At 36.7% G+C, this 16,651-nt stretch overlaps 2 protein-coding genes across 2 annotated transcripts; both read right to left on the bottom strand.

Annotated features, from left to right (window-relative positions):
• Window positions 1-2,354: 2,354 nt before the first annotated feature.
• Window positions 2,355-5,935, bottom strand: LOC102223345. Its single transcript, XM_005795015.2, has 2 exons — window positions 5,656-5,935; window positions 2,355-3,688 (listed from the first exon to the last, which is right to left on the bottom strand). Exon 2 carries the CDS (start codon window positions 3,679-3,681, stop codon window positions 2,605-2,607), a length of 1,077 nt encoding a protein of 358 aa, XP_005795072.2. The 5' UTR covers window positions 3,682-3,688; window positions 5,656-5,935; the 3' UTR covers window positions 2,355-2,604.
• Window positions 5,936-10,946: 5,011 nt separating this feature from the next.
• Window positions 10,947-16,398, bottom strand: LOC102223087. Its single transcript, XM_023342990.1, has 2 exons — window positions 15,610-16,398; window positions 10,947-13,993 (listed from the first exon to the last, which is right to left on the bottom strand). The coding sequence occupies exon 2, from the start codon at window positions 13,984-13,986 to the stop codon at window positions 12,697-12,699; it is 1,290 nt and encodes a 429-aa protein (XP_023198758.1). The 5' UTR covers window positions 13,987-13,993; window positions 15,610-16,398; the 3' UTR covers window positions 10,947-12,696.
• Window positions 16,399-16,651: the final 253 nt, after the last annotated feature.

Raw genomic sequence — 16,651 nt, 5'->3', positions numbered from 1 at the left:
AATTTCAGTAATTAATTATTTTTTTGAAGATATTTTTGATCAGATTCTAGACATTAGAAATTGTTATAATTATTTTAGGAGCTTTTGAAAATATTTTAAATTCTTGTGATTTATCACCATAAAACCTTAATTCATGTATTGTTCTGGACTTTATTCACCTTTCCACCTTTGTACATTTAAGTTATATTTATTTACAAATAGAAAATCAAAGACAAATTGTCACCATGCAGATAATAAATGACGGAATCACTGAAAGTTAAGTTTATTAGAGAAGACAAACACTAAGAGCAGGACATTTATCAGCAGAATAAGAAAATGTTTACATTAAACGTTTCTGTGTGACAGCGCCCTCTTGTGGCCACAGGATATGGACTGATGTGTTAAAAAGAGTCTGAATTTACCCCTTTGAAACTTAAATTATGGCGTTGGCTGCATTGTTTTTATCATAGCATTGACAACAAATACATTTACCAATACATTTAAAATCACAGACATAAAATGTTTACATTTCTGATACTTTGCACAAAACAAACACATTTGGTCATTAATGAAGATACATTCACATTCAAAACAATGAGCTGAGGGTACATTCTTATATTAAAGTTTCATTGGATTTTGTTTTTTCCAACAAGTTATGGAAAAAACAGAAAACAAACTGATATGAAGGTGTATTTCCTGTTACTGAATAAATTGAGATAATCTTACACAGTGTCTTCAGTTTCTGCACTGATTAAAAAAAAAAGCAAAAACATTCAGACGTAAATAAAACAGCTCAATAAACCACCAATCACAGGTTACTGTTGCCATGTTGGACACTACGAGATATGAACAGGTGATAATCAGAAATGTATTGAAACTAATTCTCCTTGATAAAAACATTTCTATCGGGATCTGGAGGAAATCCTGATATAAAAAGCCCTGAAAGTCAGAGGCAGACGCAGCTACGTTTAAAAACACTCAAAATACTAAACTGAAATGGTGAATTTTGCCCTGAATCAGTTTAGATTAACAAAAATTTTAAAATAAAAATCAAAGTACAAATTGTTTTTATTATACAAAGAGAAAGGCAACATGGGTATATTACTGGTGCAAGACATTTGTAACAATTTCAGCCTTGGTCCCAAAATGAAGCAACTTTTGTATAAATAATAAAACGTTACAGTCAATTGTTAAAACCAAATTAAAAAGTTGTTAAAGAATATATTATTTTAAAAGTTGTGGTGTATGTGAAATCTTCTTTGTGAGCCATAATTCACTATGGCTTTTTCTCTTAAAGCTAAAACTTCCCACAATTACTTCATAATCATCTTCATCCATAGCAAGCAGAAGATTCAGGAAACTCTAACCCAGAGGTGTCCAAAGTGTGGCTCAGGGGCCAATTGTAGTCCTGGACTGATTGTGTGTGGCCCATAAATTCAAGTCAAAAGTGATACAAATTTGTCCGTTGGTTAAATAAAGCAAGCTTTTTCATAGAGTGACGCTCTAATCAAAGTCTAGGTAGTTTGACTACTAAGTCCAGTTTGTTTAAGTCCAGTTTATTTAAGTCCAGTTTGTTTGAGTTGGTGTGAACGCACAATCAAACTCTGTAGGTCTGCCTACAAACCTCGGCCTTGGTTCAATTGAAGTGAACTCTAGCGCGGTTCACCAAGCAGACTGGAGTCAGCTCCAAAAGCAGGAAACGAACTACAGCGCAGAGCATTCTGGGTAAATACAACCGAAATAAATGCACGACTCTAGCAATAGTGGGAGAAATATCTAGTGGGCTTTTACCAAAGACAAAAGAGAAACCCTACAACTGCTAAAATTTGACTCCACTTCATTTTTGTTTCCGTTTTGTAAAGAAGGAAGTCGCACTCATGTCTCCTTCAGTGGTTCCTAGTGCAGCGCCACCACAGGCGAGGCGGCAAACAGGTTTGTCAAACAGTGTAGTTCCTTTGACACAGTGCGGATGAAAATTTAACAAATGTTGCCATTTTGGTCACCAATCGAACCGAGTCTCCTGGACTATAAGGTGTGAAAACACTCTTATTTACAAGTTTGGTCAGGAAACGCTGGGCAGTCATATCAAGGAAACAAAAGAATCACCAGTCAGCAAGTTCTGAGTGGCATTCTGTAGAGCGACTACATAGGCGTGTTGCTCCATAAAGACACAGCAGAAAGTATATTACTATATATATGAAATAGCAATAAATATATATACATTGGTAACATTATCACACCATGTGAATCTCATGGTGTTTCATGCCTTGTTGGTTAAAAAGCCTGTATTACTGCAAAAGTACAAAATTTTACCAAGTATTTTGTATAGTTTCTAGTGCAAATACCATAGAAAATTTGAAATAAGACTAAATTTACTTACGGGTAACTCTTCAGCAAGATATGGGAGCTTGCTTTAAGTCAATATTTCTTAATAGAGATTTTAAAAAAGGATGAGTTCAACTGATAATTATTTTACTAACACATTTTTTCTCATACTAGACAAAAATACTTGGTAAGACTGTTTTTGCAATGTAAAAGAAGCTTTTTTCTACTTCCATGTTTTAATATTCTTCCAGGTAGAGAGGAGGATGGCAAAATCTCAACTGATTCACCCTGCAAATGCTGTCAGTGCAGCAACATTATTATGTTGCTATTAATTATCATCAATGTTGTAGCAAAGGCTGCAGATAAAACCCCCGGCAGGCCTAACGTCAGCGCCTGAGCTCCTCCATTCTGTCTCACTAAGTATTGATCAGAGTTAACCATGTATCGCTCCAAGCACTTCCTGACCTTTAGCTGCTCGATCAGTGCCGGATAGCCAATCTCTACTATGCTGACTGTGCCGTCGTCTTCAGCACTGCTGGATTCCTGTGACGATGGACTTGAAGGTGTGGTGGTGTTTGTCGTGTTGTTGGTTAAAGGGGTGGACGCTCTACTTGGGGTCCTGCTGGTTGGTTTACTTAGTGGCTTTTGACTCTCTGCAGACAGGTCAATTCTCTTCATGCAGTCGTCCATGAAGTCGTCGTAGTTTCCTGGGGGAGTATTGAAGCGATAGTCTCTGCTGTAGTCGTTGGCGTCAGTTGAACGGGTACCATATTTCCTGTACATGTAGTGGTTGTAGTGGTACTCTTGTTGGGCGTTGTGAAAATGAAAATTGGGCCGGGGGAACCTTCCCAATCCGTAACCCAGGGCCATCCCCGCCACAGCCCCTCCACCCGCTGCTATCATTGCTGAGCGTCCAAACCCTCTGGAGTTGCTGTTAGGAAACAAACCCATTCCCTGGACTGACTGGGAAAATGGAGAGCCACCCCTCGAGCCATACCCTCCATAGCCAAAGCTGCCACCATAGCGAGGGCTTAAAATTTTATTATTTGGGTTGGCATTGATGTATCCACCTGGGTACCCTCTGTTGCTATATGGTGACCCCATTCCTCCATAAGGGTTGTAGTAGCCTCCACCCTGCTGCCTGGGGTAACCACCTGGGTATCCTCCCTGGTTGCTTTGTTTTGGCTGTTTGGGTTGTCCACCCTGAGGATTAGAGCCCTGATTGCTTTTGTACCATGTGTTGCTGCTAGTGCCACTTCGGCTGGATGTGGACCCCTTTCTTCCACCAAGGCCCTTCCCTAAGCCTCCACCTCTTTTGGCCAATAGGAAAGGAAAGTGAAACAAAAGAAGGCACAGTAGAGAAAACTTAAGCTGCATCTTCACACTACAGAAAAGGAAATACAAGCAAATATGTGAAAAGATCATTTGGATAGTATGAAAAATGCATCACAAGTTGCTTTTCTTAAAAATGCACAGAGAAAGGCGTTGGGGATCAGAATCAGTATGTTTTCTGATTAAATCTAGTGATTTAAAAAAAAATTTTAATCCAATCTGAGGCTTTATAAAAGAAAAGGCAATAAAGTGGGGTTTTCTGTGACAAACAGGCTAACTTCACAATTTCAGCCCATCAATATCTGGGTGCTTATAAGCCACTACTGGCTCAACACGAACAGAAAATGAGCAGCGTGCTGATCTAATGAAGTTGATGTTTTCCCCTCTCCTACTCCATCGTTCTTCTGCCTTTGTCTGACTGCTGGGCTTTAAAATCCATTAGCAAGGGCAGGGAACCCAAATGGGAAGTCAGAAAGATCAAGACATAAAAAGCAAGCATGTATTTTTTCAGTGTTCTCAATGTAAACAACATTATAATCCATCTATCCATTTGTATACACCTTTAATCCATGCTGGAGTGAAAGGGAGTTCTTGCAGTCAATGGACAAAAGTGCAGACTCAATATATTTAATGTAAATACTGTATTATAATTTTTTTATATATAGATTTTTCCTCAAACTGACAATGTGTTTGACAATGTGTTGACCTCAATAATGTAGAAAACCTGCAGCATGAGCTGAAAGGGCCTCCGATACCAAGTACTCTGAGATTATGCAAAGAGGAATAATAAACAATCTCTTTCACTTCATTTTCCAACCCTCTCCAAGAGAAGACTGACTGCAGTCTCAATGTAAAAAGTGGAGGGCACAAAGCATTAACAGTACCAATAATAGTGACACCAGTAGGTATAGTTTCTTTTTAACTTTTTTTTTTTTTGCCACAACTGATTAAATTTACTCAAATTACATGTCGGGTTTTCTCAATTGCAGGAGTGAGATAATACACCTGCAATAAAATCTGAATTTATCATAATTTGTGCCAATAAAGACATTGATATGACTATGCTGTTATTTACCTGGTATTTAATTACTTTAATATTAGCTTAATTTTACTTCCTCGTTAGTCAATAAAGCAATAGGCTACATGAAATCTGATGCAGAGTTGAGACATCTGCCCCTGACTCAGCATTTTCACTGTTTGCTTTTAAAGATTTTTATTTACATTTTATTTTAAAGTGCCATGTTGGTAATTATCTACAACCTTCCACTGAAAAAGCTGTCATTACAGCAACCAAACCCTATTTGTTAAACAGCTTTTTGCATGTTTCCATTGTAATTTTGACAATTACGTTAGGGTTTGACTGAACCACTTCAAAATACTTATATTACTTTGAGTGAAACTTAAAATTAAAAGAAGTATTTTTGTGTCTCTGCCTATTTTATTCAGAACTTAGCTTGTTGTTTGTGATATTATAATTTGTGAATATGTATTCTGTATCATGTACTTTCTAAAGAAAGGAAGAAAGATAAGGTGTGGAGAAAATGTGTTTCTTTTTGTGAATGATTAAAAGTCTTTATTGCTTAATATAAGTCAAAGTTAAGATTTCCACTCTGAAAAACAGAGCAACAATATTTAATTTCTGTGTAATTTTTCCATCTTAAAAAGCAAAAGTAAAAAAAACTGCTATTTTGTTTTTCATAATGGTTTTTAATAAGAAAATTCATTTACACTTACGCAGCTACAGGTCCAGTTAGGTCGTTTTGCATCATCTAAGGGTAATTTCTTATTAAATTACACAGATATCAAATAAAGCTTCTTCTGACATGACCGTTTCCACTGATTTTATAATAACTCGTCTATTTTCCATTAAGATGGCGCATACAGACCCTACATTTAATTCACGAACGAATAAGTCAGCAGCAGTTTATCGGTAAAGTCCATGTCAGCGTATGTAAAAAAGTGCGGCTTGTTTCCCGGAAGTAACCCAGAAGTGTGCGGCTAGTTTAACCGAAACCTTACCTTGAATGCCGGCGCCTCGGTTTCCCTCTTCTCGCCTTATTTTCCGCTCAGAAAGCCTCCCGCCGCCCGGTCACCTCCTCTGAACGTTGAGTCTGCCTGGAGAGACGTTTGCCGCTGACGTAATGCCTCGCGCACATAGGATGTAGGTCGCCTGGATACAAGATGTGGGCGGGGCTTAGCCTGGTTTGTTTTCCATCATCCGGAGCCATGAAATGATGACGGGGAGTATGGCAGGCCGCTTTAACATAAATTCTGTTTTACCGCCCTTACATTCAGATATGTGAAATTGGTTTATGATTAGACATAACTAATTTAAGATATCTCTAATTATATTTTGACTATACACAAAATCTATTTCAGACACTCTGACTAGAAGAAATTATGTCAGATTTACCATTGAGTTGTATGGAGTTTTCAATTCAAGATATCTACAATGAAACACTTATATCAGATATCTACAATTAAATTATGACTAGTCATAAAGTACATTCAAGATATATAATTTTTAGTTTTGGTAAGTCATTATTCTCATTAAAGATATCTTGAACAACACCATAATTCAAGATATCTTAAATATATTTTTAGATAGGCGATATTTATTTTTGGCTTGTGAAAATTAAAGAATAGATATCTTAAAAGCAAATAATGAGTAAGCAAAACTGAAAACCTTTAATTAGACGGATTTTATATACATGATATCTTAAATTAACATTCCGACTTGTCGGAATGACATCACGGATATCCTGATTTAGTTTTCTGTCTAGTCAAAACGTCAAACGGAGTGTCTGATTCATTTTCATTTCTTCTGCCTCTTTTGACCTTAAATCAATGTTTTCATTGTAAGTGGGAATTAGAAGCAGCTCCACAGAGCCTCAGTCCTTCTGTTCGCTAATAATTACTCACAGTTTTATCATTAATCTTAAGTTAAACTAGACTGACGGGTTTTTGTATGTAATTCCAGTTTATGACCGCAGGAGGGCAGTAGAGAGAGAGATAGTTTATGGCAAAAATATATACTGTATAACTCTTAAAGCAGAGCAGGGCGATTTCTGCCATCTGGTGGTCATAAATGGTAACTACAGCGGTAATTTGGTTTTGAATTGTTTTTAAAACAGAGCAGAGCGATTTCTGTTTTAATTGGCCTCCATGAAACAAACACTGACGGTCCTGGCCCCCGTGGAAAAATTATACAAATAAGACTTCTTATTTGTATAAATATTTTGGTATTAGTCTTTAAAATTCCAGAATTTGCACAGAACTTACTTTTGACTGTCTGATAACATGAATTTAAAATATTAAATCATGTGTTATGATCAGTTACTCATATACTTGAGTAGATTTTTGTTTTTTACCAAATACTTTTGTATTGGTGGGCGACCCTTATTTTCCTTTCTGAAATGTGGCAAACGCAGCATTACTTAAATCCAAAAGGTTGCACATTTAAGAAAATAAAGTGCCAGAATGTAATCCTATTTATATATACCTCAAAATACTCAACTGATCTGAGTCCTTCTCTTTATGTTTGGGCCAGCAATGAATTTCTATAAGACGAAATTAAATATCTGGATTTATTTAAGTCAGCACCACAACCTCAATTGCTGAGTTTACCACAGCTGCTGCGTGGGTCACGTCCTACCATAGTGAGGAACAGAGCACACAATGGAAAAGCTCTCTACCTGAGGTAAAACTGAACTGCACATTAACCGGTTTGAGACTCACAACTCTAACTCTTCTGGGCGCAGACAGATACTTACAGTGCATAAACATTTGAGACTTCATGTATCCTGCTTCTGGCAGAAATGTGGTTTTGTAATCATATACGAAAATCATAACGAGAGAGGAAGGATATGAGATCCAGACGATGCATTTCTCCCAGAGGATGAGTGAGTTAATGAAACATTACAGGATGATTACTGACAAAGTAAACAATATGAACGCTGCATTGAGATATTAAGACCTTCTTGCAATTACAATATGTCTGAAAATATTCTTTAAAATATTATAACAAGGATAAAAATAACAAAAAAGACTACAGTATTTTTTTTTTAAAAGTATGTTGAAGTTCCTGTACATCATTGCCAACAGACAAAAAAATCTAAGGTAAACAAATTTGTTTATGTTACTCTGTTTATTTCAAGTTTACAAAAAGTAATGAATGTTTCAGAGAAGAAAAAAGTATGCAGATTGCACATCACTACAAATGAAACATACTTTAAACCGAGACATACTTTAAAGACAACAGACAGAATGTTTTGGAATGTAGATTTATTTGAAACAGTAACAAAAACTGTTAACTTGTGAACCAACATTTAAAACCTGCATTTATCCAGAAAAACACCCTAAGCATGTATTGTAATATTTGATGTGTGTGAGAGAGAGGTCAGATATAAAATAAGATAAACATGAACTTCGCCATCACAAAGTCGAAATGATACAAGAATAAAGTCACAATATTACGAGAATGAAATTGTAATTTTACCAGAAAATATTCATTTGACAATAAAGTAATATTCAGAAGTCATTGAAGTTGTCTGTTCAATAATCTTTTCATCATTGCATCTTTTATTAAAGTTAATGGCATTCATGCTAATATTTAATTTATTTCAATAACTAATATAAATTATCTATCTAGCTCTTTTCTTTTTTTATTTTCACTTTTCCCCTCAGAATTAAATCCCGACTGGCAGTGGAAAGCGCATCCACTCCTCTGCCGGGTTCTCCGGTCCACGGCCCAGTCCACTCAGTCGGTTCTGGGCGGCTGGTCGTCCTGTAATCTCTAGTATGAAAAAATATTTTATTAAAAGTGCAGGTTGGACTGTTTTATTCCAGTAAAAGTACTAAAGTACACATTTTGAAATGTATTTAATTAAATAGGTTTAATCTATGTCAGTTCCCACTTTCTGAGAGACTGCAACACAGTTTGGTGACCTGTCCAGTGTGTACCCTTCCTCTTGCCCTTTGACCCCTGGAGATGGATACCAGCACCCTCTCAACCTGAAGTGTGCTAGATAAAGCATGATTGGATGGAAATAAAAATCCCTTTTGGTAAAAAGTGATTTACACTTACTCTGGTGCCAGCTGGAGAGGAACTGCTTTAGAGTCTACCACAAAAAATGAAAAGGCCTGAAATAATTTACTTAAAAAAGGCATAAAAACTTGTAAATTGGAGGCCAGGCTTCAGTTTTCTCTGCATTTATGTGACATAGTTAAGTTGAAATTGTTTTCTGCTGTCTCTGGGTGTTTGTCTGTCAGGCTGTGAGTTGAGAGAACTGGAAACTTGAAAGTTTTCGCCCTGCAGCTGCAGCCGCACGTCTAGTTGGGAATATTTTAGCTCAGGTGATGTTTGGTGTAACGCAGCTCCTCTCCTTATAATCAGCCTTTTCAATTATTGAACAGCCTCCTGTCATGTTTGAATGAAACATCTGAGAAAAACATTTGTAGCCAGAATAAATTTAATATTTTGGGCATGTTTACACTGTGCTGTCATGTCAGGACAGATTTCTATGTGGCAGATATATTTTACTCAACTGTTTCGATGTTTTGATCAACTCTGATTTATGCATTCCTACTACACTTCCCAGGATGCAATGGGTAGTTCCTCTGAGTAGAGCACAAAAAAGACTCAAGATACCAACACTTCAAAACAAAGAAGACATATTGAAAGTTTAAGACAATAAAATTAAAATAAAAGATGTATAAAGGGAGTCCTGCTGTGCTGATGTTTGAAGAAACGTTAACCTGCAGTGACTGGTTGAACCAGCAGATGGCACAGGAGAGCTGAAATGTGACTGAAAAAATGTCCTCTGCTGGATTATTCCAATAAATTAAAGTATTTCTTGATGAAAGATTACTTTTATATCCTGCCTCACCAGTACGCTCATCATCTGTGCAGAATCTGATATGAAATAGTTCTTATGCTACAAAAACCCACATTCACAAAGCAAAATTTTCCACTAAAAATGTATGAACAAGTTTGAACTTAAGACAATAAAATGCTGGCAGATTGTTTGAAACTACATAAAATGAGAGAAAGTCAGTATTTAATACATTGGTTCTCTTTTTGGATTGACAAAAATGTAAGTAAGTGGGTTTTGCTGCTCCATTTATGTTTATGATTTAATCTCTGAATGTGGTCAGACTTTAGTTCAGGTTGTTAAATGTTAAATAATCAGAGGGGAACTTATGCATAAAAGAAAAATATCAATTTTCTTTGTTAGGAAACTTTTATGTTCTGTAGATGCTTGCTGTGTTTCCAGTATTTATTAAGATAATTTGTATTGTAGTCAGGTATCAGGTATTAGGACAAATACTCCTAAATTTATATTTTTCCCAAAAATTTGTAGGTCAATGTAATTGAGTAATTTTGACTACTTACTATCCAACTCTGAGTTTTTAGTATTTTAAATTTGGTCTTCAAAAGTACACCAATATTTCCACATAAATCCGTAATTTGGTTCATCTGATTTTGTAATTTTTAAATATTAAATGTTGCATTGTTTTGTCACTTTTTATTTTTTACTAAATACAGATCTTTTTTTCTTCTACTTTAGGACCGCCTCTTCTTCTTCTTCTGCCACGGCGATGCCGGGCCTTCTGCCCCATCATGCTGTGGGTCAGTTTCATTGTGAAGGATTATTTTAAAAATCTTCACTCAACATCTAGAAGGTTCTGCAAATTTAAAGGATTCAATAATAAATCGATTAATAAATTCTTCGATAGTAATCGGAGAACATTTATCCTCTGAGATGGTGTAGCTCCACCAGGCTGAGCATGAATGAAAGTGGGCGGAGCCATGATGCTGTGTGTGTGTGTGTGTGTGTGTGTGTGTGTGTGTGTGTGTGTGTGTGTGTGTGTGTGTGTGTGTGTGTGTGAGAGGATTATGGTGTGTGGATGTGAGCTGAAGGAGTCATCCTCATGTATGGTAAGATAATATTCATCATTTATTATTCATAAATCAAATTTTTTTTTTTTTGCATCATTGTCGAATTAAATTTAGCAGGTTTTTTTTTATTCGACTAAATCTTTTTATAAATTATATATTTTTAAAATAATTTTTCATATTTCTAAAGGTTGTTTCCTCTTATTTAGAATAATGATGGGATTTTAATCACATTTCTCTTTCTGATTAAACAGCTGTTTTATATATATATATACATATATATATATATATATATATATATATATATATATATATATATATCTTGGGTACAGTTTCTGTTGTGTGGAGAACCTTAAATCCTCTTTTTACCAGATCACACAGATGAGTTTGTAAAAATGATCAGAGGCACTGCTGCAAATTAAATACAGTTTATTGAATTCACAAGTTCCTTTGGACAAGGATAGTCAGTTTATTTTATTATACAAAAATGAGCACATTAAATGTAAGAGTCTATGCTGGTCCTGGAAACCTCATTGCTGAGAGACATTTAAAACCCAATTAAATAAAGTTACACTGTTTGGGGGAGGAATAATAATAAATAAATGTAACTGCTGATTACTTGTCTCGCTAACGAACCAGCTGCGCTCTGTCACAGCGTCTTCCAAATATGGGCAAGAGGAAGAATGCGCAACACTATACTTTCGGGACAAGATGCCCCAGCTACTATCATATATATATACAGTATATAGACAACATGTCTCTTAATTTTGTTTGTGAATCTATGTAGATAAGCAGTTAAATTTAGAAAACCACACCAATGAGTATCTTCTCATGGGTCTTAGACCTGCTGGGGGTTAAAGGTCAGATCCTAGAATCGCCCCTGCAGTGGCCTCCTTGAAATATACTCAGAAACAGAATTAAAGCAATTCAAACACAACAACATCATTAATGTTTATGGTAAAGGAAACAATAAAAGTAATATGAAGTATAATATAGCAAATGTTTGATAATATATATAATTTCTTCAACACTATTCTAAGGCTATTCAACATAAATCCTAATATTTACTGTTTTCTGCTGTGATCTTGCCTTAACATTTCTGCTGATATGATTTTATTTCTGTAACTGCAGTTCAGTCTGTTTGCACAACTTGTCACCATAGCAGAGTGCGGACAGCAGCACAGTGCAAACTAATCCCGATAACGCGCTCAGTGATCATATTGTTTGAGAGGAAATGTTATTTTTTAAGTTGTTTGGCTCATGAACCAGGCGTTCTGACCGGCCTCTCCTTTCCCGGTTCGCTCTGACAGAGCAAAAATGCTTCTGTGCTCAGAGTGAGCCAGTTGCTGCCATTTTTGGAGTCAGGAGGATTTCTGTTTGGACAAACAAGAGAGCAACAACTGATAAATTTCTTGTTTGTCACTTCTGAGTGGATGTTCAGCGTCATAAGAGTGGGAAGTGAAGTTTTCCCAGACTGCGGCCCTCCTTGTGACGACTGGAGGAGTTACTAACTTAGAACATTTACACAACGCACTTGAATGATGCTGTAATTTGTTTATTTGGGGGAGATGCTAACAATAATGTTGTTAGCTCTGTTGGAGATGGGGAGGAAATAAAAAACCCAGCTAAAAGAAATCTTTAGCTAACATGATAGCGACGGCTCTGTAGTTGAGGAGAACAGAAATAAAAACAGCTAAAACAAATCTTTAGCTAACATGTTAGCGGTGGCATTATTGAAGAGGGGGAAGAAATGCAAACATCTAGCTAACACGTTCTTAGCCGTGTCTCTGTTGTAGATGGGGAAGAAATAAAAAAACAGCTAAAACAAATATTTAGCTAACATGTTTTTGGCGTTGACTCTGTTGTAGAGTGTTAGCCTTGGACTGCAGTTGGCGGCTACAGGAAGGAAAATAACCTTCAGCTTCCATTAGTCCTCACTAAAATTAGTCATTCATGATCTGCTTTGTGTTGCAGAGGAGCAGTAGCGATAATTAGCCATAATTAAAGTTCATTGTCATGAGCAAAAACAATGAACCATGAAGCCAGAAGGTAGAAGTCATGTTATAATGCAATGTAAATACCATTAATTTAAAAAATATTAGTTTGTTTGCAAACTTGCCTTATCTTTATTTTTCTACTTCATTTTCTACCCAGTGGAGGTCTTAATTGTGCAGCATTAACATCATAGTTGTGCTCATGAATACAAAAAGTAGCCCTTGCTGCCCCATCTGCAGGCTTTCTTTCCCACTGTGAGGTGAAGACTGTTTATTTTTCTTCAAGTGTTTTTCAGAGTAAACGACGTAAAGCTCCGTACATCTTTTCATCTTCATCTGGTTGATCAACGCTGGGTAGCCAATTTCCACAATACTGACTGTGTCATCATTCGTCTCGTTGTTCTGGAGAGTCTGTGAAACCTTCAGATTTGTAACATCAGACTCATTGAGAGGGTTGTTGGTTGAATTGGCGGTGAAGGAGACATTCCCTGCTGCAGTGATGTTGCTTCTTGTGGTAGTAGTTGTGTTAGTTGCAGAAGTTGTTGTGGTTGTTGTGGTGGTGGTCAGTGGTTTGGTTTCTGACCTCTGGTTCTCTCCTGGCAGAAGGTCCGTCCTCTTCATGCAGGAAGCCATGAACTTGTCAAATTCCTCAGGTGGTTGATTGAACTTGTAGTCCCTGCTGTAGTCGTCCCTGTCAGAGGATTTCCTACCGTATCGCTTGTACATGTAGTAGTTGTAGTAATACTCCTGGTGGGGGTTGTGGAAGTGGAAATTGGGACGGGGGAACTTCCCTAATCCGTAGCCCAGGGCCATTCCTGTCATTGCCCCTCCAGCCGCCGCCATTGCCGCACTGCGTCCAAACCCTTTGGATTGATCAGACGGAGCAAATCCCATTTTCTGAACCGAGTGAGAGAATGGAGAACCACCCCCACCTCCGTAACCACCATATCCAAAACTCCCACCGTAGTGAGGGCTCAGGATCCTGTTGTTTGGGTTGTGGTTGATGTAGCTACCTGGATAGTTTCCATAACCTCCTCCATACCCTGGAGCTGGGTAATGACCGGCAGGATACTGTGGGTAGTGAGGGTAGCTTCCATGGTAAGGAGAACCTCCATGTTGGTTTGGGTACTGAGGATAACCTCTCGCTGGATACCCAGGGTAGCTACCTGGGTTGGAATAGCCTCCATGTTGGTTTGGGTACTGAGGATAGCCTCTCGCTGGATATTGAGGTTGGCTTCCTGGGTACTGAGGATAGCCTCCTTCTGGTTGCTTAGGGTAACTTCCTTTATTTGAAGTGGGATTTTTGGCCTTATCCAGGATTGAATGTTTAGTTTTGGCATCCAGATTAGTTTTTATCTTTGTCGTCTTAAAAGGCTTTGGCAGTTTGATTTTGCCTGCCACTGAGAGATGAATGTGAGCTAAGAGAACGGACAGACACAGGAAGGCTAAAAGCTTCATCTTTACTCTGCAAACGGTAAAAGAAAAGAAATTTCATAACATTCTTTCCTCAAACAAGTCCTCCCCAATTAAAACCAACCAAACTTTTTGTGCTGTGGGCCAAAATTGTCAGCTCAGAAAAAAATGTAAATTACCAAAACTGTTTTAATTTTTTTGTAAACATAAAATAAGCATGACCTATTTTAATTAACCAAATAATCTGATTATTTTTTGTAGAAATGGGATTGTAGATCCAAAACTTAAAATGGTTTTTAAACATTTCCCTTGTCAAAGGCATCCAGTTTGCTTATTGTTTTGGACTCAGTTGAAGAAAACTGAAAAAATATTTAGTCATTTCTCAGCAATATAAACAGGATTTAGGTCAGGCGTCATTTGGAAACATTTAGAGTACAGCCATTAAAAGATTTAAGTGTACCAAGATAGACTTTAGAGTATTATTTCACTTCCACAAAGAGTAAATGTGGTCTTAGTTACCATGACAACAGAAGGGAACTGGAAAGCTTCAAAAGATAATCACTTTGTTTTGCATCTAACATTTTCGTAACATTTTGATTTAAAAGTTGTAGGTTTGTCCTAATTTATTCTTGAATTGTGGCTGGGGGGCCACAAAAAAATCTGTCCTTGGCCAGAAATGGCCCCCGCACCCCATTTTGAACACCCTTATGTAAACTTTCTCACATCTTTCTAACTCAACATTCTCATCAAGGACCAGGGTTTTCATCCAGCAGTCAGTCATCCAGCTGTTTTTGAGGTAAAAATGTTTAAAGTTGACAGAAAATTTTAACACATCACCTCATAATTATGTATTATTGGAAGACTGGAAGATTAACACCTAAACACCAACTATAAAGTCTTAAAAAATGGAATCATGAAAAAAAAAAACTAAATTAAATAAACAATGCTAAGCCTGGTGGGGGCACAAGTAAAGCCTGGTGGCCCGCCTGGCTTTTAATACACTGAGGGAAACCCTGAAGGACCGTTACCTGTCATTATCATTAAATTACCTTGGAGAAATGTTTGTTTCTTGTATTTTTTCTTTAAAACTTGGATTTAGCTTCCCTGTTTATTCGGTAAATCATCTTCTTTTTTTACGCAATTAAAATTTGAGTAAAAAGGTTTATGCACCTCTCTGAAGGTCACTCAGCTCTTACACATTCCTCAATCCTTGTACAAATAAACTTTTCTCTTTTATCAAACTTTATTCTATTTCGAGGATTGATTAAACCGGTGTGTCTGATAAAAATAATGGAAAATAAATGAAAGGCATGCTCAGATTAAAGCCTCCACCCGCTTCAGCTCGGCCCACCTGTCACCACCATGAAGCTGTCAGGCTGAAAATAGCTCCAGATCAACAACAGGCAGCAACGCTTCACTCCTGTTTGCAGTTTGTTGTTTTAAAAGCTCAAAACATTACACTGAAGCACTTAAAACAAGATAAATGTAAAACCCTGAAACGATCTCTACATTCTCTGATTACATAAATATTGTTTTGTTGTTGTTGTTGTAAACTAAAATGAGAATTATCCACTGCAGAGTGTTAGCTTTGTCCTGTTGAAAAGTTTACCCTGATTATATCCTGTTTCTGTCTGTAACATCCATAAAAACAGAGATAAACATACTGACCTGAGCTCTCAGCACGGCAGCAAACAGAACAGTTTCCCGTCCGTCATCTGCTCTCCTTAAGTTTCAGCCCCTCCTGCCTCTGATGTGACCCAGTGTGAATAAATTAGGAGGCAGAAATCCGTTTTCCAGGCAGATTCTTTGCACAGATTCGTCTTTTTGTTCAACATCTTTAACGGAGAACATGAAGTGATCTGTCCGGATCAAAACTTTAATCAGATGTTTCTTCATAAACTTTAGGGCGATTCCATCCAAAGACAAGAATAAATCATCTGAGCGTCTTTTAAAACCCATCCGCATCTGCAGATGGTTTAGTAAATGCTGCCCCCTGCTGGTCAAGAAATAAAATACAATAAATGGGTCCGCTGAATCCGTATTTCACCAAGTTTTCATCCACAATATAAATAAACACGCACCGGTAAATATACATCACTAACGTAAATTTGTAAATTCAAAATGTAAAACCCTTAAACAGCGTAGTTTCATTTCACATTTCAGGGTTTTATTTCTGTGATAAATGCAGTTAATTATAACAGAAACTTTTGCTCTTCTGAAAAATTATAAATTATCACATAAAACCAATTTCTGCTACAGAAATGCTGCGTTATGCTTCACAATAAATAATTTAAATCCTCCACAAGGAAGGTCAGGAACAAACGTTTCCTGGTAAAGAATGCTGGTTCCTAGCAAATTAATGGAAAGTTGAGTAGAAGGAAAACAACTGGTGAAAATTCAAACAAAAGGAGCGCTGACCAAGCGTCAAGTGCAGCAGACACTCTTATGAGCGTTGACATTTCTGTAATAAAAATCATTTTATTTGTCCTATTCTAATTTTCTGAGAATCTGAATGTGAGAAAAAATAAGGAAAATTAGCAAATTAACATAAAATATGTAGATTATGACAAAAATGTATTTATTTTTGATATTCTAATTTTGCATTAACAGGTCATAAAATAAACAGCAACTTGAACCATTTTTTGTTTTCTCTACAGTAAAATCATGAATTTTTTTACATTCATTTATTCTGATTATTTTCATGTATAAT

The sequence above is a fragment of the Xiphophorus maculatus genome, chromosome 12 (assembly GCF_002775205.1).
Source record: "Xiphophorus maculatus strain JP 163 A chromosome 12, X_maculatus-5.0-male, whole genome shotgun sequence".
NCBI lineage: Eukaryota > Metazoa > Chordata > Actinopteri > Cyprinodontiformes > Poeciliidae > Xiphophorus > Xiphophorus maculatus.
This window is presented reverse-complemented; position numbering and strand designations above follow the sequence as displayed.

What these genes read in the sequence shown, in the direction of transcription:
- LOC102223345 (XM_005795015.2), bottom strand. Translation starts at nt 3,681, where the DNA reads ATGCAGCTTAAGTTTTCTCTACTGTGCCTTCTTTTGTTTCACTTTCCT.
- LOC102223087 (XM_023342990.1), bottom strand. Translation starts at nt 13,986, where the DNA reads ATGAAGCTTTTAGCCTTCCTGTGTCTGTCCGTTCTCTTAGCTCACATT.